Here is a 26065-nt window from a genome sequence, read left to right on the forward strand (position 1 = left end):
TTGAGGACCCGTGTTGGGCTTCCCTGTACTACAGCTGGAACATATTTCCAACATGGAAAAAATCCCATTAACAAAGCCAAGCGAAAGACTTCACCACCTTGTCACAAAGACCCCTTTTAGACCAGATACATTTTACTCAAATCCAAAGCACATAGTAGCAGGGCTTCCACATGCTTTGTGACCAGGGCAAAATATGAGAGTCAAAATGGAAAAGAAATTCACTCACCTACACAAAATGCAATCCAGGATAGCGAAAGACAACAGGACCAACATATTATTCAGTGTCAACACTGAAAAGCCAGAACACAAAGGCACAAATCACTTCTGCAAAAGAATTCCACAGAAAAACAAGCAAAAAAGAAACACAGACACATTATAAAAACTTTCATTTTATTGCATAAATGCTGTCCATTTATTTTTGTACAGATTTAAATATTTACAATTGTTTTATTAGCTTTTTTCTCTACTATTCATATTAGAACAATGATCATACCTTCTTGTCTATTGCCTACATATATAATACTCTGCATGCCAAGTTTACATATATATTTATATATATATGTATTTATATAGACTATGTACATATTTTTATACAATAGTTTGTCATTTAACCACCATGCTACTGAAGTTTAAGTCAGACTGCTTAGTTTTCTATTTCAATTGTCCCTCCCATTGAAATAAAGGGATAACTCCTAGAGAAGCTTTCAAACGCTCTGCCAATGTTTAAGGATGAAACAGCACTAGCTCCTTGTCCAATCTGAAAAACAGCTGGACTCTTAAAGCATCCATCTATACTATAACATTTGCCATCAGAGTTCCAAAAACCATACAGCGCCAGCGCCATTCCAACACTGTCTTTGCCAAAATTCATGAGAAGAGTGATTTCGAAGGAGTTTTGGTAAAATAGTATTCTGTTCATGGTTTATGAATGGTGATCAAACTTCAGAGAAAGCAGAGTAGCAGAAATGAAAGGAAACAGACCTATGCATATGAATCAATAACAAAAAGCTCATTGTTCACATTTCTTTCATTTTCCATAGTGAATGATGTGTTTTCTTCCCATTTCTACCTCCTTTGTTTCTCCAAGAAAGCAATAGGATTCAAACAGCATAACTATCCTGTCAACCTTTAGTGATAAATAAGAAAATATTTTCTGGGAAGCTCTGGGAGCTACACAGATGGATATATTCATTTTAAGCAGCAATGAACCAAGTCAAACAATTAGCGTCTTAATCCTTTAAAAATCTTAATATATCTTTATATTTTTTGCTTCATCTCAACATAGGTGGCCTAAGTCCTTCTGTAGAATGTTTGGCATTCTGCCACAGAAGGCAAATGTTATTTTGTCTCAGTGAAAGGTGGAAGAGCAAAAAAGAATTGCTCTAAAAGATTACATAAATTGAGGATTAGAAATAAACATTGTGAATGCAAAATATAGATCAAACACATGCAAAACATTAAAGCAATAATGTAAAAGGTATCACACATATGTCTGCAGCTGTGCCCAGAGAATTTGCATCTCCTTAGTATCCACTCTGTGTCTGAAAACAGTAGAGCATTGGCTGTAGAAGCTCTCTGTAATTTTTGACATAGCCACCAGATGCCACCATTGTATAAATGACATTAAGCTAGCACTTAATAGCACATTACTTAGCCAGTTACAGTGTAGCTGGTTGTCTATTTGCAGTGAAATAGAAAAAAATGGAGAGAAAAAATAGCAATATCAGAAAAGGTGCCAACAAAATAATTGATTTTCTGTTTCCAAATTTAACAGCTTGCTCTGAGGGAGGGTTAGAAAATATATACATACTCTTTTGCGGGTTTAATACATTTCTGCTGTATGGCTTAACACAGAGGTTGTATAAGGGATTGATAGACTAATGACAGGTTACTCTTCTGAGTGTTCCTGCCATCAGCATCAGTACTCAACTCCCTCATACACTACTGAGGTCTTCAGGAGCAGAACGTATTAAAGGGCTCACAAATCATCATGCACGCACATTATCATCAAATAACACTGGATACAGGTCTTACAATAAGGGGTATATACAGATTTATTATTAATAGCATGCATTAAATGTAAGCAGTCCTCAGAAAACTTAAGGTGGTTAAAATTTGTACATTACCAAGAAGGTTTATACAGGAGTTCAGAAGTACCCTCGTTAAAAGCTTCAGTGTCCAAGGTTAAAAAAACACACTAGGAAAAGACAACTACTGCACCAAGGAGAACTTCTTCTCCTTGTGTTTGTGTATCATTTCACTTCTTTTCTTTTCCCTCATTTTATCCCTGCATTTTGCTATATGTCCATTTCCAATTCCTGATTCTTTGTGTTCTCCAATAAAATAAAACGTCTGAGGTCATTTTCTTTAAGTGGCCAATGTACTGGAATATACTACAGTACTTGCCTATATATATATATCAATGCCCATAGCAGCAATAAAGCTCTGCTTTCAGGTCATTTTGGGCACAAATCCACCCGTTGTCAGGGTTTCAGCTGAATTTCAATCAGCTTTTCTTGTGACCCAAGTCACAAAAGCGCTAATGGTAATGCACGTAACAAACATTCGGAACAAGCCAATATGTATAGTTCCCAAAAAGCACAGAAAAGGAATATATTTAAGGTTAATAAAGTACTTTGCTTGCTTATGGAGAACTGAAACAACACATCAGGGAAAAATAAAAGAAAACCATCTCAAATATATCTTACCTCCAGTCTTGACAATACAGGTAAAGCAGCCCTTACAGAAATTAAATCTAAAGCTTGGTTGGGTAATCTTTGCAATATTTGTTCCAGATGAAATATTGCACACTCATCCATTTTAAAGGAGGATAGGTTGTCGTTACTATTGACAAGACAGGCAGGTGGGAGCGGAGCTCAGTGAAACAAAAGAAACCTCTATTCTCAGAACCCCTAGTATTTACTGCATTCTGCCCCTGCCGTTGGGCTGTGAGTTCATACGGGGACATATAGCCAAATGTAAAAGAAATATAGGTCAGAATTTAATCTGAAACAGACTGTAAAAATTGTCCAGTCAGCATAGTGTTAAACGAGCCTTTGATAGAGATAGCATTCACCTCAAGTACACTGAGGCTCTTGAAGATGAAGCTGAAAATTTCTGAGCTAATTGAGGATTTGTTTTGATGTTTTGATGTTATGAGCAAGAGACTGGGATGGGTGAAGCACAAGACCTACTGGCAGCTGTGATTGTACAAAAACAAAAACACAATTTTTTGAATGCATTAAACATAAGCATTAAAAGTGTCGTGTTTAGCTCCAAGTCTCACTAAATTACATGCATAAACAATGATGAAACACGGTCCCCATTTGACCTAAGCTCAAAAGAAAGTCTATAAAATTCCAGCAAATGTAACCTGAGAAAACAGATGTTATCTTAAATATTCCAAAGGTCTCATTAATAAGCATGAAAAACCTTGAAGGTAAGTCCTTCAGTTCATCCCAAATGCAAGCACTAAAAGCTTTGCTAAAAGAAATCTTAAAAATGGATACAGAGTCATGATATCAAACATCTGACATATGAAGGCATTCTAACACTACCCCCTAAAAAAATGCTATGGACCATAATGCTTATTCTAAAAAAAACAGTAATGAAAACATTTTTCTTGGAGAGATAGTTTAGCACTGTCCCTTGCTAATTGCAATTTCCCTCACGGGATCAATAAAGTATCTATCTAATCTCAAACCAGTTGCTGATTACTGTACACAACATTGCATCAATGCTTACTGAAACTGGAAGCCTGAAACACTTAAAACAACAACAGCTCAGGTGGAGTGATAGTTCAGAACTCCTGTACGTTATTGCATTAGGAAACAAAATACCCTAAAAGCGATAGACAGCCCTTTTATGTCCCTGCCAGAAAGATGTAGTTGAGTCTCCAGACAAGTCACACTACCGGCTTCATTCTCAATAGACATGTTTTTCTGCGTCACCCACCTGCGGGGGAAAAAAACAACCCTTTCTCTTTTTAAAAACGGATTTGTTCGATTTTTTTTTTCTTTTTCTAAAAGGAAATGAATTCACCCACTGACATGCGCATGCATGGTTAGTCCCTGTTCACAGTGCTGTGGCTATTCCATGCCATTCCTTAGCATCTGATTGGCAGCGATGAGCATAACGCTGATGATGAATGCCATGGCAAAGGCGCAAATAAGGCTCTTCCGAACACACGTCTGTCTGTTCTTCTTTTTTGAATGGACTGAAAAAAATGGAAAGGAGACAGTCACGATCACAAGAAGGACAAGGTCATTTGAGCGGGCAGAGAATAATGCAATTCAAAGGTGTTTCTGCGTGTGGGTTTGACCTTTAAATGTATTACTGGGTGTGAAGCAAAAATACACTACGAATTTTAAAGCACTGGGTTTTTTTTTAACTTTCTGCATCTTTAAAAGACATAGCTCAAATCTCTAATAAACTTAGAGTTAACAATTTGTTTCCCTCTCTTACTAAGGATTCAGACATTCAGCAAATTCCAGTTGAACTACTGTACATCCAGTCTTTTTACTCAGGGGAAAAACAATATCCGTTCTGATTCATGGATAATAGGCTGGGTGTCTGTGACATGGGTGCCCTTATTTACTCTACAAAATAAGTCAGTGCTTACAGCTTGTGTGTTTCAGATGTTTATCTGCCAGGAAAACGCAGTTCAAACTGAAACAGAAACCAAGTTATTAGACTCAGGCAGCTGAGGAACAAAGAGGATTGGAATTGGAAACATGCTCCATTCCACAATATTGTTTTCATTTCTCTCAGCCTCTGGAACAGGATCCAACTCGGCAGCTCTCTTTTGCTCCAGGGCAATCAAGACTTTCAATAGTGTAAGGAATCATTTTGTAGAACGCTGACGATAAACAGGAGTTTGCCACCAGCCTGAAAAGTATGAATTCCAGAGAATTCGTTCAGTCAGAAAGTAATGTGCTACTCACAACCTTGGGAAGAGTGCAAACCAACTGCAGATTTCCCAATTCACTTATAGCATGTTTCATTTTCATGTCCAAATTAGTTTTTATCCCAAATGAACAAATTAATGAATTTCTGGACACATGCACAACGGGATTAGATGAAGAAGGAGAAAGCAGAACTCTAATTCAAAAACGCTGCAGAACTACATGTAGTATTCCAAAACATCAAAAAGTCCCTGGTGCAGAAGTATGCCAGTGTCATTAGTGCTGAGCAAATGAAGAACAGCCATGACTGGCATTTAACACCCTCAAGCGTCAAAACAGTTACACTTTATATTATGCCATTAATTAATTTCAAGTGGCTGTAGAATGCAAGTTCAAAAGCAAGTTATAGGTGGAGAGCACATTCAACTACAACATTCCAATCTGGATTTGTAAAACATAACTAATACAAGTAATTAATACAGATTAAACACAAATCACTAATTCAGAATATCCAATAAATAACTGTTAACAATTCACCTCATGAAAGCCAATACTTAAAACATAATGTCTGTAAACATGAGAATATGGAGTGAAATGAGAGCCTCAAATCATTATTAATATCAGACAGGTGCAAAGTTATTTAATGTAATTAATCCATTCAGATACGCTGTATGACCAATACAGATCAGGATCGTCCCCTTGATGTGACGGATATATTTGATCACTTCAACAAAACACAAGATTCTAAATTTGGAGACAGAAAATCTGGAAGATTCTGATTCTGTTCTTTCTCCATATAACATTTTTCAGCTTTTATTTCTACATTTACCAAGCAGTATGGATGAGCCTCCTCTTTTCTGTAACTGCTCTTAGGTTCTTATATAATCATGCCTGAAACAGGGTGGATCTGTCAAACTAGTAAGCATATTGGATTTTAAATTTGTAAAAAAAAATACTAGAGGATTGTGAATATTCTTATAACAAAAAGGTTCAGTGGAAAATAAGGTTCATCATCAAATTAAAAAAATCACATTTCAGAATCAACAAAAGCTAGAGCAGAAATTTTAGGCTCTGCCCTTCCCTGAGCAATTTTAAAGAAGATCTGTAATGGTGCTGGTAAAAGGATGGTTTGAGTGGTTTATGAAAAGAATGCAATTCAAGATTTTGTGCAATTTCGACAGGAATGGCTATTGCTCAGAACTTATTTATGTGCCGGTTTTGACAACAATAAAGTATTTAAATAATTTTTTAAGTGGAGTTTCCACTAGACAGTACTGCTAAATAAGTGGCATGTTATAAATTACATACCTGTATCACTTCAAAACCAAACCTAACCTGCAGGAAAAGTTTGCAATGCAACCCAGTAAAACATTTTACCAGTCTATTTACCACATTGCAGAGTGCCAGCAAATTCTGTGATCCTCCAGTACTGAAACACATTTGCCTTTCTCCAGGTAGAGACAGACGTGTCATGGTGCTCTCAATTTAAAAGACCATGTAGCGCACTAGACTGAAATTTCATTTGTCTGCCCAAATTCTCCTTAAATTAACAAAGTCAGTGTCTAATTAGTAAAGAAAACTGCTCATAAATAACCAGAGCTTCCAGAAGCCATGACTTATTAGGGTATTCATCAGTGAGTTTCAGGAGTGCTGGAGATCTGAATAAAGAAAAAACATGGGAAGATTTTATTTCTTTCTTTGAAAAGGTAGATGTAATTTATACTGAAAAATAGGTTTTAATTTCCATTCTAGTGGCTATTAGCAAAAAATCTGCTGGACTCACAGCACTTTACTAGAAAATACTAATATTTAATAAATTACTTAATATGTTATCCAATAGTGACACAACTAATTCCATGGGGACTGTGGGGACTTAGCAATATTTATTCATCACTATTTCTTCAATACTTTTCAACAGCTTTGAAGGCTAATGTAGGAAACAGCAAAAAAAAAGAAAAGGACCCTGCTTGTCTTTTTAATCTGCTGATTATTTCATCACTTGTTGTACTGATGACATTACTTAATTAGCACTACATACAGTACTGTAAAGGCATCATCAGTGAAAGACAATGTACAGTTGTTTGACAGAGACTGATCGTGAAAGCCTCCCCTCAATACTTACTGACAGGGAAGACAGATCTAAAGTGGCTGGAAAGCTATGTGTGTTGAAAATCACCATGCCAATTCCTTACTCACCTCCTTCAAACTCCGTTTGGCAGTTTCCAGAGTTTTCATTTAGGCTTTCCTCTTCGTTGATGATGATGTTTTCGATGTCTTTCATTGTGAGGTGATCCCGGAAAGCATGAAACAAGATGTGCTTGAGTTCTTCCAGTGTTATTCGCTGCATGTCAAACTGGATGAAAAAAAAAATCACATCATTAATGTTGCAGACTTTGCACAACCATTCCAGTTCAATAAACGACTCAATGTGAACTGTGTGACAATTCAGTTCTGTCCGGGATGAATTAACCTCCACGTTATGCACAGCATTTCTTTAACAAGTCAGTTAAATTGTTTCATAGAGCAGATCTGAGCTCCATCTTAATGCAGATTTCATTTTTAATTTTACACCAATGTGATATCAACCTATAACACAGCCTATAACCAGGGGATATTCTCATTGTTTCATAGTCATAAAAATGCTTCAGAATTTCTATCAGTAACTTTTTAACAGCCTTCATAGTTTAATTGAGTCTTCTATTGCACCTGCTAAATCTAATGTTAAATGCAGTCACGTGCTTCACAAGCAAAGTGATCCTTACTAAACAGTGAATCTAAAGAAAGAAGTACCATACAGTACACAGCATACTTAGTGATATTTCTGAATGCTGCTTTTTCCATACTCAAATTGTAATTTTCAGACTCCTGATAAAAGCATTCTTGAAGCATAAAAGGAATATACTGCTAAACCACCTAATGAAGTTCAGGCAACCAGTGGAAAGGAAATCTCGTGAAACCAACACGGGCTTAGGAGGATAAAATCCGAGAACATAAAAGCAGCAAAAGCTGTCGATGTGCCAGTCCCAGCATTAAGATTTATAAGACCTACTAAAAGGGATTACATTTTAGAGAAAAGAAACAGTGTCTCAAGCACAAAGCCCTTCTCCAACACAGAAGAGGAGTTACTGCAGGCGCCTTTCTTTTATGGCCTTACAATAAAATTACAAAGTGCTCATTTTTATGCTTTGCCATTTCCCTCATGGAATTATGTTCTGAATTCCAGGATTCAGTGCCAATCGGCTTCCCCTAAAAGGTGCATCTCTGCTTACACGAAGGTCAATGAAAACAACAGTGATATGGGTTCTGTTAAGGATTCCCAAAGCTGATCTTCTTATCCCTATGACAAATGAATAAGTCGAATATTTAATATACACTGGTGCATTTTTTTCTGTGCCACAAAATCCTCGTACGTAAAGGATCATAGAGCTGTTTGGCAGCCTTCTTTTTAAATTAATTCTATTGATCAATAATGTGTGACTATTTTCCTCTCCTGTCCTTCATTCTAAAGAAAACAACTGAAGGTTAAGAAGTATTACAGTGCATTTACAGTATATTCATGTCTTAATCTCCTACGAATTTATCATAATGAAAATGTTTAAGTGATGGCACAAACATGTCATATGTAGTTAGTGAAGATGTCAGAACATTTGAAATGGGAAAGGTTGTGGCTAGAAATGCTCCAGATTATACCAGGAAAATTAGATATAAACACACATCCCATGAGGAAGGTTTATGACAAGAAATTATACTTACTGTCATTCCTAGGTTTAAAAACCTTGTTCAAATAACCTTCCTATGCAATAAAATCTAACAGTAGGGTATGGAGGGTTAGTCACAGATATTAAAATATTCAGAATTAAACTTATTTGGTCATTATGGTCGACTACATTTATGCAAGCTCTAACATTTCCTTTCCAAATATTTAAAGCAAGTAAACGTATTTTAAAAATATGACCATCCACCTTGGTATCTCACTTTTGGCATAGTTAATAAACAACAAAGAGCAGGTAGATATAAAGATGTAATCATAATTAATAGAAGCCATTAAAGTCAGCATGGTTGTATTTTTATGCCCTGTAATTCCAGCCCTGAGTCTCTAAATCACTAATATTAAAACAAATGTCATATTGTCTATAAGTTCTATAAGTTCCTTGAAGCACCTGGAAAGTATAGTACAGCCATTCCATATCCATTAAGACATACGTTGACTTTTTTAACACAACAATTTGGAATTACAAACTATTGTTAAAATCATCTCTCCCGTTTTGTGACAAACTTGTGAGGAAAAAAGAGAAACCTGTAAGAAAGTAAACATGACATCTAGCCCATTGCTTATTTTTTGCCATTTGTACCCGGAACAAACAGAGCTCAGATATCACAAAGAAGTGTATCCCCTAGCAACTGTGATAGTACTTAGATAAATCTTTACCCCACTGGGAACACCCAAGCATAGTCTCTCAGCAACGCATACCTTACAGTTAAGTCACCTGGGGAACACCTCAAGGTTGGAGGCTAACATACTGTGTGCACACTGTGCTTTTAGGCTGACATAAAGTGTGCAGCTGTTGCACTGAGAACAGAAGCTTCTATTTCCCATTTTAGAGGTCAGATTATTCAAATTCTCATGATAGATAAATAAAGGGCATGTGACTAGTCTTACCATTACACAAATTATTTAATGCACCTCAAAATCAAATTCATAATCAGACGGGGGGGGGGGGGGTATTACTGTACATACTTTTCAGAGATCGAACACACTCTAAATATAAACCAATATATTCTATATACATTACAATCTTTTTACAGCTGTCGTTTTACGTACTTGTCTCAAGCATTTATTCTTTAATATTGTTGGCAAAGATTAAGTATCTGGAAAAAACATTTACACCTATTTTCCCCAGGACTCGGTAACTATAAATACGTTTTTGTTTACATTTAGATGATGAAGTCCACACTTTATGATCATACAGTATATATGTACCTTCAACCAATGAAGCTTTGACACCTGGGTGGGATTAGTTTATTGCAAACCGATGAATGAGAAGAAAGTGTAAAAAGAAAACTCAATTCATTTTATACAGTATCACACAGACCGCGGACAGTGGAATAACACTTTTATTTCATTTGTCATTGCAGTTAAAGTGACCTTCAAGGGTGAGAAAAGATCAAAGCAAACAAGTTTGTGAACTGTGCATGCTCTACAGACATGCTAATTCACCAGAGTGAAAAGAAAGGCAAGTTTCATGGTCAAGCTTTACTACTGAGGAAGAGTTTTCTACGCAGTGGTTATCTATGAGCCTTGAAGTAGATGCAGAACCCACAATGTGCATCCATTCAGACACTTTACCATGGCCACCAGCCTTGAACAGCCTTTTGTGCATTGCAGGGTACATAGGCAAAAAGCAGTGAAATGCTTTGTTTTTTTCATGAGTTTATTTTCATGAGTGAATCCAGTTACTGAGACAAACATACACACTAACAGCCTGAACAGGTTGACCACATATTTTTTTCCATCAAGAACATATTACAATCTACACTTATTTTGGTCTTATCATACATAAACTAAGAATGTTTCTTTTGTAGATATACACAAAAAAAAGAGAATATTATGAAGCTGATATTGTGCGCAGGATCGTGCTTTTGATTTGCATTTCAGTATGTTCGCTACAAACAACAGGTGAAGCCATGCATGTTGCTGCAGCTCTAGATCTTGTGTTGTGTCTTTGTAGACAGCTTGAGAAATGTTTTAAATGCCCCAGAAAATAACTTGAGTTAGATCTCACTGGCAGCATACTAATCTGCAGCTGTCAGTAGTCTGCTACTTCTAAGGCCCAGATAAAAAATGCAGTATCTTGGGTTGGAAACAAGAGTTGTGGGGAAAGAGAACGAAATAGAATGTAATAAATTCCAGAGCAATGGAGATACATACATCGGCAGATCTCCCCCATGAATTCAGTCAGGTTAGGGAAAGGATGATCTTAGCTCCTTAATCACTCATTCAGTACCCTCAATTCAAATTCAACAATACATACACTGTATATTATTCCTGTACTTCTTAGTTTATGATTATTTATGACTCGGATTCCAAAATCTAAGAGTCCCCATATATTATTCAAGTATTTCTATAAAATATCCCCAACTAATCCATGTTTCGGGGGGGGGGGAGGGGTTCTCTGAACACCCCATTTTGCGCATTTTGGCACTAATCCTAATCAATTTCATCAGCTTTCTGGTTGTCTCTGTTCTATTTAATCTCAACAAAAAAAAATGAATAGTAAACTAATTATTGTGGTTCCAGCCCTGGACAAAGTGCTGCATGCTAAATCATGAATTTGTATGCACAGAAATGTATTTTATTTTTTAAAGAAATGCCTAAGATCCTAAGTACAGTTAGCATATGTATTCAAATACAGTATATGATTGGACAAATACCTATTTGCCCATTTTCCCTCTTCCTACCAAGCTCTGGAGCACAGAGCACACTATCGAAAAGTCTGTCAGATAATGCCTTTATTTATTTGCATATGCTGCTCGTCTGAGCATGAAAACTACTTTACGTGTTGTAAAATATATCCTGCATGACTAACCATGAAGCACAGAGAAATGGATCAATGATGAAAAAATGCAGCTACAGTATGAATGAAAGAAAAGCTTAATGCATTTCACTGATTATCAATGTATTAGTATGTTTTCGATTTCCGTAATAGGTCACCTGTTAAAAAGCATGGGATTGTACACAGGGCTCCCTTCCCTCCTGATCTTTAAAGAGGAGTGAAATTATTGACAGATTTAGCTTAGTTCATGCATTAATCCACTTAACAGTAATTATTACCACATTAATTGGATGTGCCCGAGCATGGAAGCCTGAAAGTCAAAGAACGTCCTTATTTCACCCTATACTGATGCCTAATAATCAGACAAAAACAGTACCAGCAACACGAAGGACACCCACCCTCCTCCCAGCTGAAGTTGTCAACAGGCCAATACCGAAAAGCTGAAATCACACAGCTTTCATTCCACGTGTATGGCTAGAGAGTTAACATACATACAATGTAGCAATCAGCCTTTGCAGACATAGAGGGTAAGACATAGAGGGTCTTGATTGTAAATGTAGATTTTTGTTTTATGTTAATTGTATTTGTTTTGCATTGGCCACACCGATTTTACTCCTTGGTCATGCCAATAAAGCACCTTGAATTGAATCAAATAAAAAATGGCTTAGGAGAAAAACAGCTTTAAATGGCACATAGTCTTAAGACACACAATGGACAACAGCCAGTTACTTTTCTAGATTCCCTTACCAAGGCACTGTCTGGGAGACTCTGTGGGCAAAATATTTTCAAACCTTCATATTTAGCACACAACACGGTAAATTAATATTGTTAAGAAGCCCGCTTTATTTCCTCTATGACAACCACTGACTCTTCAGTTCTCTACTGATGAGACAAAAGGATGTGGAGCCCAGCTCTGCAGAGCACATGAGGAAAAATAAAAAAAGAACCCTTTTTAAAGCTGCATTGGTGAGATTTAATGTCTAGAGGGATACATTGATTCTCATTTCCAAAGTCTACTGAAAAACAGCTACATTAGAAATTTATTATTATAAAGGGTAACCAACCAGAACACGGATTAAATGGAAGTAACAGTCCCTGCCAGACAACAGAGTTTATTTTTCTAACGACACCCGTTAGTAAAAACACACAGCACCATTCAGCCAAACTGTTATTTATTATTAACCTTTTTATGAGACTTTGATTTTCAGCTCAACAGTCTATTATGGATCAGGAATTAAAAAAAAAACAAAAGCTGAAAATGTTCCAGGATATAACAAATGCTTTGCATGTTTTTCCATTTTTCTGTTCAAGCAAGAATTAAATGCTTCTCCTGTGCTCATCCCTATAGAGTTTCCCTGTGTGTTACAATTCCAATAGGAATAATCCTGCCTGGGGTTCTACTGTCTTGGGACACGCCACTTCTAATATGGATGAACAAAGATTCTTTTTCTTAACAAAGGCTTTTAAATAACTTTTCGGCTGTGGTTCACTTATTAATATAAGCATCTCTGACATTTTCCTTTTTAGTTTAATTTACCTCTTGTTTTAGAGCAGAAAAAACAGATGTTTTTTCATTTTATTTTTTTTTAAATCATCTTTTTACTTTCTTATTCCTCAGGCTCTTCTTGATTCATTTATTAAAGCATTTGGGCGCCAATGCATTCTGGAGTTAGATTTGCTCTTGGGGTAAATACGTTCAGTCTTTCAAGCAGAATATCTTCAAAACGTTTCGGTGTGGGTCACTGTTATACTGTTATATAACCAAGGAGTAACCTTTGAATGCAAGCAAAAATTTAGAGTATACAAGATGACTTATACTTCACAAAAGCCTAAAGATTTTAAAGCATTAAGAATTGCTGGCATATTAAGCAGCAACGTACCCCATAAGTTCTCCCATCTGTCCTTGTCGACTTGTCCAGGATTATGGCTCCATCTGCTTCTTCAGTGGACTTTATCCTCACGAGCTGGTCCAAGTGGTTGGCTTTGAAGCATTTCTGTAATTTGGTCTTGATCTGGCTCATTAAACTGAAATCACGTTCACCGGCTGCACTACATGCTTGGAAAGTGCCATCGATGACAATAAGTGGCTCACTGTCTGGATTACCTTGTGATCAAATGTCCATATTGTTCATGGGTTATTCTTTCTTTTTTAGCCACAGACTTGAACTCTATGTACTGCTGGCATCTGTGCTCAGTTGCTCAGTCATCTAATTGCTTCAGAACAGCTTGGAACTTGTGTGTGTCCTGTTATTTTATTTGTCCCAAAATCATAATTCTGCCTATTTAAATCCAGTCCTTTTATGTCAAAAGCAGACCACGCATTGTGCTCATTTTCAGAAAATCAAGCATCTGCTCACACTTTACAAACAGAATAATATCTGTTGTATTAACTGGATTGTTAAACTCGTATCTATCTTGGCTTCTCCAGTGAACATCTACCCATCTACCCTTGACAATGGCGCTAGGTGGGTGGCCCAGTAATGTAGAGGAACAAGGATGGGGTGCCATATTTATGTAAGCCTGCCACCAGCTACACTGATTCCATTAGTGTACCATCCATAATCATACCAAAGTATTGATTATGCTATATAATAATTGGCAAGTGTCATGATGTTTTTTTTCCATCCTCCTTTGCTTTTTTCTCTCTCTGATTAAGGCCCGGAATCCCCCTGTCCTACACTGCTCTATGGTGAAACAAAGCTGTTACCTTCTAAGTATCTAAGCTCAGCCAAGAACCTGGCGTCCACAGTCTTCAAGGCTACAGTGAAGTTGTGCATACACGTAGCTAAGAGAGAACATAGGTCTTCATCTGCCTTTGCAAAGACCTTGTCTAGTCTTTAGACAGCATTATTCACCTCAATTTCAGGGACATATTTAACTGTTTGTTGACTCTGGGTCCTGGATGTTAAATATGAAATCTTTATCTTTAATAAGTATACTTATTTTTACAAAGAAAATAAGTAAGGTGCAAGCAGTAGTCATAATAATGGAGCCAGTCAAGAAAAGTAGACACTACATTGCTCCTGATACTTTTACGTTTTGTAGTCCTTTGCAGAAAGCTAGTTTCTGAATTGTGATACACTGTACAGTAGATGCTCTTAAGCTGTTATCTACTCCCTCCAGTAGTTCCACATATTGTCCTCATTACTTGGTGACAATGACAGCCATCAACCATCAAATAATTATCATTTTCAATATGACTTGTTTTAAAATTAGCAGCATTCAGCTTCTGCTTCTATGCAAATCACTCTTACATAGGTTCACTGCATCATCACTTTAAATATAGATGAAGATGAGTGTCAGTTTTTTAAGATCTCTTAACAATTTTCACAGTATAAAAGCCATTTGAACTGCCAGATCGTTTGAAAATCTAACCTCAATGCAGAGAAAGATCTGTGTTCAGAAGCACAAAAAATATATCATTTCAAAGCTGTAGTTCAGAAATTGTATTGATCCCCATCTCCAAATGGCCCGTTGATCCTCATAAATACGTCAGGATACCAGCATAATTTATATTTTAATCATTGACGCTCACTTGCACATCATTAGGTGGAAGATTGATAAAGCAATAAGAAATTAACAAGTGCTAAATAATTAGAAGTATTAAAAAACAAAGCCTGCCAAAGTATGATGGATGATGACAATATATAAAGCACTGGACATCTGCTGTACTGAATGTTACCCAATGTACAGTAAACAGTGATGTATTGCTGATACAGTACTGATGTACACTGATCATCAATACTGGGCCATTTGTTGAGATCTCAACTATTCCTAATGTTTGCTCTACGAGATCTAAACTATTAAGAAGTGATGAATCATGGGTGTGACACATCATGTTTCTATGAAAACAAAGGAATGTTATTCAGATGAGAGATTAGCTCAGGAAATTGCCTGGACAGATGGTTGCTGTCTGCATGGTTTTCTGATGACAGGGATATCAAATTAAAGGTGCTCAGATGTGTTAATCAGGAAGGATGGTAGCAGACAGAGGAAGATTCTCTTCTGTTTTGCTGCCCTCTTTATTTTCTCAGTTATTATCCACTCATCTGTCTTTCCTTTCAATCATATAAGGAAACAGTTTAGGGGCTGCAAAGGACTCATAACACTGTTAATCAGCTAATGACTCATATTTGTTGTTCATTGTGAATTTAATAAATTGTCAATAAAATATGTATCTAAGAAAAATACTTTTTTTATTAAACATTATTAATCAATAGCAAGAATAATTTCTCTTTTAATCTATCGCAGGTTATAAATACAGCACTTTATAAATGTAATTTGCAGTCTTTAATCTAAAATGTTACTGGTAAATCAGTGCTAACCACACTAGTGATTACAATAACCTCTGCACCATTTTCTGCACTGGATGAACTAAAACAATTACCTGCAATAAAATGTTATTTTGCTCTTTCATAAACTCTGCCTTTCCTTTGCTGTCAGCCGCAGTCTCCCGACTTAAATGATTATATGGCCTTAATTCATCAAACAGGACACGCTTGGAATACGATTTTGCGCCTTGAATCAAAGACTTGTCCGTCTGAATACAAAGTGACTTCAAAAGCCGTCACGAAAACCTTTTGAAATTTGTTTTAAGGCCCCCCAGAAAAAAAAAACAGTTCTGTTATCAAAGCCTTCAAAAAACCTCCAGTGCTTTATCCTGCTTCTAATAAGGAACAATATTTTATTAAATATTAATATAATATTTTACTGGATTCTAAATATGAACCTAAATATTTACAGGCAAAATGATTAACAAAGCAAAGGAATATCACTATACAGACTAAATGAGTTTCAGTAGACATAAGGGAAAACAACTTCAAAATTAACATTTTGATTTTATTTAACTTTTCTAGCCTGGAGTCTTTCCCCACTTTACTCTAGTTTTAGCTTTTAAATAAATCCCCAATTGAGCAAACGTCTGCAACCAATGCATATTATGTTTATTATAGATCTATGCAATATATTTAACATATTTTGATATATACCCATAATGAGTGGGGAAATGTTTAGCTCAAGAAGGAGTTCAGAGAAACCCTTTAACTTAATTTTCAATGGCTGGTCACTTCAGTGGTATTTGTAGGAAAGGCTGCTCTGTAAAACTCTACTGCTGCTACTGCATCTATCACAAAATTGATGATTATCTGTTCAGTTTGCTTTTCAATTAAAGGAATAAGTTAAAAGAGGAGAATATCTTGGGGCTTCGGTTGTCTTAGAACTATTTTTACATAGGCCCCGTCTTACTGTGCATGGCTCAGGTCTCCCTTGATATTTCAGAAACTCCAGGATATGATTGAAAAAAAAGAGCAATACAACACCCGCCGCCCCCATACTTCAGCACTCGAAACAGCTATATTTTTTTTCCAAAAGCTTCGACAAAGAAGCTAGTTTTTTCACTTCACACAATGGAAGAAAGGCAGCACATGGTAAGAAGATGCCAGAAATTACAATACATTCGAAAAACAAAATGGATGATGGTGAATTGGTTCTTGCAGAGGGCACGCTGACACATTCTGGACACCAACAAGAAACCACCAGGTTAAGCTGCCTTGTTGTCAAAGTGAGCACAGAGACAAACATACAGTAACACAGAGGCTAGAATATCACCACAAGATTAATCTGCATCGGGTGATTAAGTCACAATAAGCGAAATGTATAGCGATAACCCAGTTATCCTTGCCTTTGAGGTCAGAGCAGAATGTAAATCAGGGTTTAGGAGGAAATTAATATATTGATCTGCCACTACCTGGAACAGTAAGTTATTGATTTCACCAGGACCAAGTTTAAAACCACAGATCTTTGTTTCCCCAACATAATCTCCATCATAAAGCAAAGAAGAATCACCTCCATTAACCTGGGAAGCTGGACTCATGATAGCATTATGTGGGTCAAACACCTTTACTGGATGAGGAAAATGAGTCTGGGATTGGAATTCACAGAATGGAGGGATCTGTGCCTGATATCTGCTGTCTCATTTCCGTAATTGCTGAGACTGGAGAAAATGAAGGAAAGGATAAAGATAGGGTGAAAATTACTAGCACAAATACTGTAGGTAGCGTGTACTTTCAAATATCTGGTGCCATGACTCTCTCTCCCTCCAGCTTCCATCGAGCTAGGATTGAAAATAACACTTCACTCCCACACGTGATACAGAAAAGCACACACTGAAGGGCAGTTTGTCAAAAGTCTCTCGGCTTCATCTACATATCTGAAATTAAAATCAGTCCAACAAAGACGTCACTCTTCTCCTTGGCATGGGTATTCACACAGTGCAGACTGGTTTTATAGCAGGTACAGGTCGGTCCCTAACCATAAAGCCATGGATTTAGATTGTCTTCAGCACCTTTCAATTCAGAAAGGATCCCAGGGGTATCTCAGTCACTGCCTGGACAAAACAGTTCAGGCAGGGGGACCCTGGTCCTTCCTCTGGCCCTAACAATGTCATGCACTTTGGTTTACTGAGTGGTCAAACAAACAACTTCTGATTAAACTATTATTCTGATTCTGATTTTATCTGGCTGCTTGTTTATATTATTCTGATTCCATTTAAGCACGGACTGCTAGACTTAAGAACCTTACGGCAGAGCTGCTAACTGCTAACTGTGCAATGCCTCAGAATTCAACACACCTCTGCACTCTGCATTTTTGACTTGGCTACCACATATTTATTCTTCTGCTTGTTTATTGTTTGTACACACTGTCACTATTCTTTACTGTTTTGTAATGTACCGTCTACAGTGTATGGTATTATTTGTTGTTCCTGATGGGAATCTGAATCTGAGGAGTAAGAATAAACTGGGAGGTATTGTCAAACTATGTCAGAAAGTCAAGAGTGAGATCTTTTGACCTTGTCCCACACCTACTGTATCACTTGTGAGTTTTGCATAAAGCATATTCTGTCCTAGAGGACGTTTCCCAATCTTTGCTTAATGAATTCCAATTACTACTCCAATTACAGATCTACCATTTTAAAAACAAATAGATTTAAGTTTTTATTTATACATGTGGCTATAGCATTGCTTAACTCGTGATTCTTTTGTGTATGTATTTGTGGATTGTTTGTTTGCGTGTTTTACTTTATATTGTCTGCTGCTGTAAAACAAAATGCCCCTTTGGGATAGTAAAGACTCTCTCTATTAGTATTCTCAATAACAGCAAAATAATGAGAAGCCTGGACACAAGCCAACATAACGTGGGTTTTGGATGCAACCAGTTCAGAGTGACGCTGAAATCAGCAGGGACTGTGTTCAGGGTCAAGTGGTTATTCTGTGTAATTTAATGAATGCTTAGAGGTAGTCAAGGTGACTTGTACGTTATGCATGCTACACAGTAACAGGTGACTTCTTACAATGCAAGAGGAAGGACTAAGGCAGGTTACAGATGAGCTGGAGTCTCGGGCTGTTTGGGAATTCTTTCAGAAAGAGATTGGAAACAAGGAAACACTTGTGTGTGTTAAGTCTTTAGCTTAAGGTATGTTCTGTTTTACCTAACCTGTGCGGCATTAGTTTTGTAACGTTTGTTAACATGGGAATATGCTGAATTAGATTATGCCTCTTCAATAAAGAAATCCACGGCATAGTCAAGCCTGCCTACAAACTTTTCAAATTTGATTAGAAGAAAAATGAATTTCATCATTCAGTTATGACCCCAATATGGCATGTAGCTTAGTCAGCGATTTAAAAATCATACATAATAATGATATGCATTTCAAACGTGCCACTGGCTTTAATGTTTACTAAAAGAAAAATAACATCAAGGTATAAAATAAATCATATATCAGAACTTGAAAATATTTCTGTGGTTTGAGGAGAATGATTTAAAATACACTGCAAGCTAAAACCACATTTTACATCCTTTCTTTTCAGTATTATTGATTTTTGCTTTAACATGCTTGTTGCTGCTACATTTTACAGCAAAAGCTAAGTTATTAACTGCAAAGTCAGCAGTATCCAAACCCAGAATATACGTTCAAGCACATTCAATGCCTTTTCTACTTTTTTGCAATAAGTATTTTAATACCTTTCTGCCAAACAGCAAAGCTTCTGCAACTCAAACACAGGTAATATAAATAATGAAATGGTACATTGCGAAGAGAAAGCGTTAACTTTTCAGGGACATTCTGTTCTTGCAGTGAAAACCACCTTGATGTTTTAGACACTTGGGGAGAAGCCATCTACAGTCTGTTCTCACTGTTTTTAAAGGTTTATAGCTTGATGAAGAAACCAAAAAAACAGATCCAAACAAACTTAATTTCCTATGAAACAGAATAAGTCCTTACTGCTTTAATAGAGTTACGTACAGTAAATAAAGCTGTTACAATGTGTGCTGTTACAATCAGAAACTATTGAAATGACTGCTTTCTTGGTAATAATGTAAGCACTCCTAACAGTGTACTCTTTACCTTGTTTTTTATCACAAATGGAAGATTTACGTACTCTTTTCTTCAAAACAGTTCTTTAAAATTCTCTTCTCTTTGTTCAGAAAGATTTTGCAGCCAATATAATAGGAACTACTCCAAACCTCTATGTATTTTTAAAAGGTGAATACCTCCCAAGGTCGAATTACCAACTGATCTGACAACACTGAGAACAGCTGTACATGCACACAGTCCATCTGATATCTTGGTGAAGGCCTGTTAGTCTTATCCATAATGTGGTGCAATGCAATTGGATTTGTGTGCTTGGCTAAGCCTTATACATATTCCTGAAGAAAAGGCTTAATTTTCATTCAGTGTTTATCTTACTTCTCAGAATTCTGCTCCATTGGACTGGACTAAGCTTGGTGTGAAAAAAGTGCCACCAATTTAAATGAGAAAGTGAAATAAATGGTCTCAGATTTTAAATGAGAAAGCCTTGTGTGATAAGAGGCTAGTGCAAAACTTCACCACATAACTTCTGAGGTCTGTCACCAGCATTTATTCACTTGCTTACCTATTGTGACTGTTTGTTGAAACAAAGTCTCTTTCTAAGTACTTTGGTGTTAATTATTGTAATGCATTAATCTATATACTGGTTTCATATTAGTCTTACATCTTGTGGAGCCACAGTTCTGTCCTTGTCTGTCTGATCCACCATGTAATGTTAAGGTTACAGAGCCCATCTCACCTCTGGTGGCTTCTTGTCTTCCAAGAGGAGTGAGGGGGGAGGCTTATGGTATTTAACCCAGCCCTCAGGGTGCAACAAGTCAGTGTCTAAATCCTTGAAATTCTAGTGAAATCTTTCCTTGAATGGTGGCAGTTAAGTGATTTTGGATGTCTTTTTTTCCTATCTGTTTTGCATAGAGCACTACCAGTAAACAAAAGATTTCAGTGCAATCTTTTTGTCTGTGTTTTTATGACTTCTGTGACTATCTCTGAACTTACCTTCAGGTGGCTTTGCCATGCCTTGGTACAGCACAAGCTCTTAAGAATTATATTTGTACAAGAGCACTTAAGACATTTTGGCAGGCTGATGTTTTCAAGACAGCATGTCTACCATGAGATGCTGCAGACTTTTTCTGAAACAGAAAAGCTCTTCCATAATGCTGGTGACAACTGGCGAGGGAGTTAGAATCCTTGGCTTTGGTTGATGTGTCTTATTGCCAGCTATTTAATACCGTGACCTACATCCCTGTTTCCCCACTTCTGCTGTGCTCCTGATAATTGCAAACCAAATTAATGGGATTAGGGTTTTTTTAGAATAGAATATAATTAGAATAGAAAAACATATGCCACTGCTAGGAGGCCTGCAAGTGCCAAATATTTAAAGAAAAAAAAACATGAAAAAAGAAAAGAGGAATAAGGGACCAAAAAATTAAATGCTGATGATCATGCAATGGAGGCCACCGTAGAGGTGATGTTCACCACTAAGGGAGTTTTTCCAAATTGTGGCACCATGCAAACTGTAGCTTTCACGATAATATCATTTGCACATGTGCAAGTCGTTGAAGGCAGTTCTGCAGAAGGCACATTTGTACAAACAACATGGGATTTTAAAACAAAATGAGAACGTGAGTCATAATTAACAGTGTTTTGGTAACTTTTTTGAGGTTATTAATTAATCAGTAGTTAAAACTGGTCTCTTAATGCTCTTTTTTACATCTGACTTTGAGCAAATTTCTTGCAAATGACTCATACAGAGAGCTGCTACTGATTTACATTGGGGCCTGAACGAAAATGACAATTATGCATTATACAACATACAGTAGCTGCCTTACAAATTGCAATGTGAAACCTAATAGCTCTGGAAACCTGAAACACCTTCTGTTCATTAGACAATGATTCTGACAGCCAGAATCATCACCCAGAACAATTAAGAAAAAGGAACGATTTCCACAGCTTTAACTGCATACAATCCAGTTCCTAGTATTTCAGCTGTGAAATGTGAATGATCGCATTAAGCAAATAACATCTTAAGTGGATTAGAGAATGATAGGGACTTGTGGGGTGGGGGAGTAAGGTAGGAGTGTGATAATATTGGATTTTTCATTCTTACCCAGCAAATATTTTAGATGAAGAATATTTTTTAAGCTCAAAGCCTCCCCCACAGCACAATTAAACTATGCATTCCTGCCAGTGAACAGACACCTACCAAGACATATGTCGTTTGACTACTGGTAGAGCAAGAAATAATCTGGCATCATTTGTCAGTCCAGCATACAGACCATGGTAAGGAGGACTAAAAATTCCATCCAAAAATTAAAAAAATAATTAACTATCATAGGGAGACTGTTTCAATATAGAGTATTAACCAAAGCTAGAATAGTCTGCTTGAAATGTAATGTACTATCTAATACTGTATGTGACAGAATAAAAATTGGTTATTTAAAAATGTCTGTAGCTATATACTGTAGGCAAGATAACTCTTTAAAGGGGTCTAAGCCATACAGGTGATGTACTATATTTTAGGAGACCTTCTAAAATGGTACAAGTAACACAGTTTTAGGTGTAACAGGTCTAGTAGAATGGACTGCAGCTGTTCTGGTAATATTACAGGACTCCAGATATATATTCAGGTCTCCTGTGCCATAGTGGATTTCTCAGTGGCTTGTGTAGGCAACATGTCTGTGGGGAGCTAGGAGGTTGAATCACTGGTTCAACCACATATGTTTCACAAGATAAAACAAACTTGTGAATATGAAATATGAAAGCTGTGACACAGAAGTCAGTCATGAATTCCTAATGAGCCCCCTTCATCCACCCAATGGGAATTATCCATTGAGGTGCTGGGTTAGATGTTTAAGACTGGAGGTTGGATCGAAGTTCAGAATTAATCCAAGCCTAAAATAACAACCATTTCAAATGCAATTCTCAGTCATGGCAAAATGATGTATGTATCTCGTATGTACTTGTTTTAGAATGAGCCACTGTATCACCAACTGAGCTTATCAAAATGTCAAAACTACTGCATATTTATTCATTTAAAAGGAATGTCAAAGAGCATATGACATTTCCACTGGAAGTTTAAGATGTCTTGACTTCAAAAGGGGGTATGTAAGTCTGACTCACTGCTGTAACTGTTTGCTGATACAAACTAGAGGAGAACTCAGGTTGCATTATTAATTAGTTCTGTGATGCCTTGGGCCTGTGTTTCTTCTAAGATTTTGTTGCTTTAGACATAGAAAACGTGATGGGAATCCTCTACAAATATGAAGACATTCTAATGGCGAAGAGCCAGACACCAGGCCCATAAGTGTATTCAGATCCATTAACAGACCTCTACATTGATTTGAATATGGACTAGCATTGCTTTTATATAATTGCATCATTTTGCAAATAATATTTGCTCAAAAAACTAAGATTAGTGAAAGAAGAGGTCTTTTTTGTTTGGATTATTATCTGTTTGTTGTATTTTTACTAAATAATTCTGTTTCCATATTTAATCTCCCATCTACGCTGGCGCAACATAAAAAAGCAGAAAATTACTTTGTTATTTTGTGCAATTTCTATCTGTAAATCCTTTCATCGATAAATAAAAAGTTTTTTTTAAAAAAGAGAATATTTATCCCTGAATCTCAGAGCCTTTAGTTTCACCAGAAAGGATCTAGGCTCGTTCTTTAAATACCCAAACTGGCACTCATGCGTGCAATGGACATTTGGGTAAGCACTTCCAGAGTGAAAACATTACCAAACATTGTTTCTGTTGTTAGCAAAGGCAATAACTTTGAAATGGAACATATTAAATTTGCATAATGAAAACAAGAACCTCATTGACTGGATCCGAATATTCAGTTTTTCCCCATCTCCTTCTAACATCAGTGCTGCTCATTTATAATTCATTTTATTTGATATTTTCCAAAATTACAAACAACAAGCAAAGCTCCGCACAGGGAAATGAAAGATTAATGTGTGTGATGTGTAAGGATCTGATGTGAGCCGCTTAATAAAGCATGTGTCCTCACTAGCATTAACCACAATGTTAATTTTTGTACAAGGTGATACACTGCTGAAATGTTAAACTGAATGTATTAACCCTTTCTTGTAGAGTAATCTAATGTTACTGACTGTTTGAAAAAGCTGTCCCTTCACTGTTTATATCTTCATGTCACAGAAAACCTACAAAGTGCACTGAATTATTTTTTTAATATAAACAACTTAAATATCTTAAGGCTTCCATTAGAGCATAATACCATCAATTTGGTAAACTCTGTATACACTGTAATCCAAGACATAAATGATTGACTACCTCATACTGTCCCATCTAATCTCCATGAGTAAATTCTTAATTAATAACAGCTGCTGCAATCTCTTTATCATGACAACAATCTGTCAAATATACTGTATAATACATGTCTATACAATCACACTGAACAGACACTTAGTCATACTGTTATTTAAGTCCAGTAGGCATAGATAATCATCATGGACATTTTAAACAAGGCAGAGATGGTCAGATAAATAAATCTCAGATAAATAAATTAATTAATCTGAAAGGAATAAAGTCTGACAAAAAAGCCACAACAGTTTGAATGCAGATAACAACATCTAAAAAAAATTAAGTTTCTAAAATAAAGGGAGCACTTATAAAATGAGCAGACAGTGAACAATTTTTTTTTCAGTTTATATGAATGGAAAATAACCTTCGTAATACTTTTCTGTGCAGCAGGCTCAGCCTGGAAAATGTTTTATGTTTCCTAAGACATTTGTCTTCAGTAGGTTAGGTTTTCAGACTTCAAAACCTAATTCTTGATAAAAATCCCCACGGTTACAAATTGTGATCATTTGTTTTAATATTTTACGCCACCTTACAGCCCAAGAAAATTTCATGCATAAATTATTAGTGGTGATTTACTATATTAATCATGAATGTCCAAGTAAGACTGCCTGGCTATTTAGCACAGAGGAAAAAAAGTTTTTAAAAAATCATATTTCTGATGTATATACTATAACATCAATCACCCAGAAAGAATGTATTATAAATAAAATATTTAACTACAAATAGATGAAATTGGGCTACACAAAAATGTAATGAGTAATGACTTTTGAATTTCCCTTCTAAAATTTCTTTTGAAAAGGCAGACATGGCTTGTACTTTACATTTAATAATTACAGTGTGCTTGAAATACAGTTCTTGTGTAAACACTTGCAATTAAAAATGATTGTATAAACACTTCTATTACTGAATTTCACTCTTCATGTGTAGCTCACAAGTATAAGCACGCAATTACTGTATATGGTATTAGCATGCAATTTTGTGAGAAATATCACTGAATTTTCATAATCTACCTATAAAGACTATTTAACATACTCTCTATGCAAGGGCTTTAGTACTATTCTACATGTATCAATGTGTTTTATTGTATACAGTAGCTAATACATTTTAAGAGCAAAGCAATTCAAGGTTATACAGTTATTTCCACATATTTCCATTTTTCAGAGTATTTCATTTTTGTGGAATGGCCTACGTATTTTAAAAAGTCCCTGCATCAAGGACAAAACGAGAAGAGGTATTTGATTATTCATACTAGTGGCAAACAGCCTCAGTAGAAAGTGCATTTTCAAATCCATGGATATTAATCTTTTTTTTTTTGGGCTCAGTCATTTGTTTCCCCACACTATCAGAGAAAAAGTAACTCCTTCATTACATAAACACTGTGTGGTCACTCACTTTGGGACTAATTAATAAGAATGTCAAGCAGCAGGAAGTCAAACACCAAAATGTATATTCCTACTTATTTTCTACTTGATGGTAAGATGCCTGCATGCAATACAGGATAGTGTAACATGTCTTTTCCCTCAACCCTTCTGTATTCTGACATTTGCAGTATCTGTAGATGTGGTGTAAGGATAGGATTGGTGTCTAGGGAAAACCCATTCTCTTCTTCAAGGTTGCATATAAAGTAATGAAGAGCATTTTGAGGAAACAATTTAATGAGGGTCAGGGTTTGATGAGATTAAGAATTACTGAATCGTGTTAGAGAATTTACTGTGAATATTCAGAACGAATTCAGATCTTTAGAAGATCTTCTGATTGATTAGTTTTTTCCCCTTCTGTTCTAACTTAACCCATCATCCCACCCATCCCCCCCCTGACTGTTTCATGAAAGGAGAAAAACAAAACTTATACAAATTCTAACAGGGATCAAATAAATATACAATATAAAAAATACCACATACAGTACTAGCACATT

The 26065-nt window shown here is 36.2% G+C and overlaps 1 protein-coding gene across 1 annotated transcript in view; it reads right to left on the reverse strand.

The window, feature by feature from the left end:
• Positions 1 to 377: 377 nt before the first annotated feature.
• caln1 (calneuron 1) overlaps positions 378 to 26065 on the reverse strand; it is a 42563-nt gene continuing 16875 nt past the window's right edge. The window contains exons 4-5 of the mRNA XM_088906910.1: positions 7101 to 7257; positions 378 to 4216 (exon numbers count right to left, since the gene is read on the reverse strand). Of these exons, the coding sequence (XP_088763036.1) occupies positions 4089 to 4216; positions 7101 to 7257 (285 nt within the window). The 3' untranslated portion in view covers positions 378 to 4088. The remainder of the gene's footprint in view (positions 4217 to 7100; positions 7258 to 26065) is intronic.

The sequence above is a fragment of the Atractosteus spatula genome, chromosome 27 (genome assembly GCF_055471065.1).
Source record: "Atractosteus spatula isolate fAtrSpa1 chromosome 27, fAtrSpa1.hap1, whole genome shotgun sequence".
In the NCBI taxonomy this organism is placed as follows: domain Eukaryota; kingdom Metazoa; phylum Chordata; class Actinopteri; order Semionotiformes; family Lepisosteidae; genus Atractosteus; species Atractosteus spatula.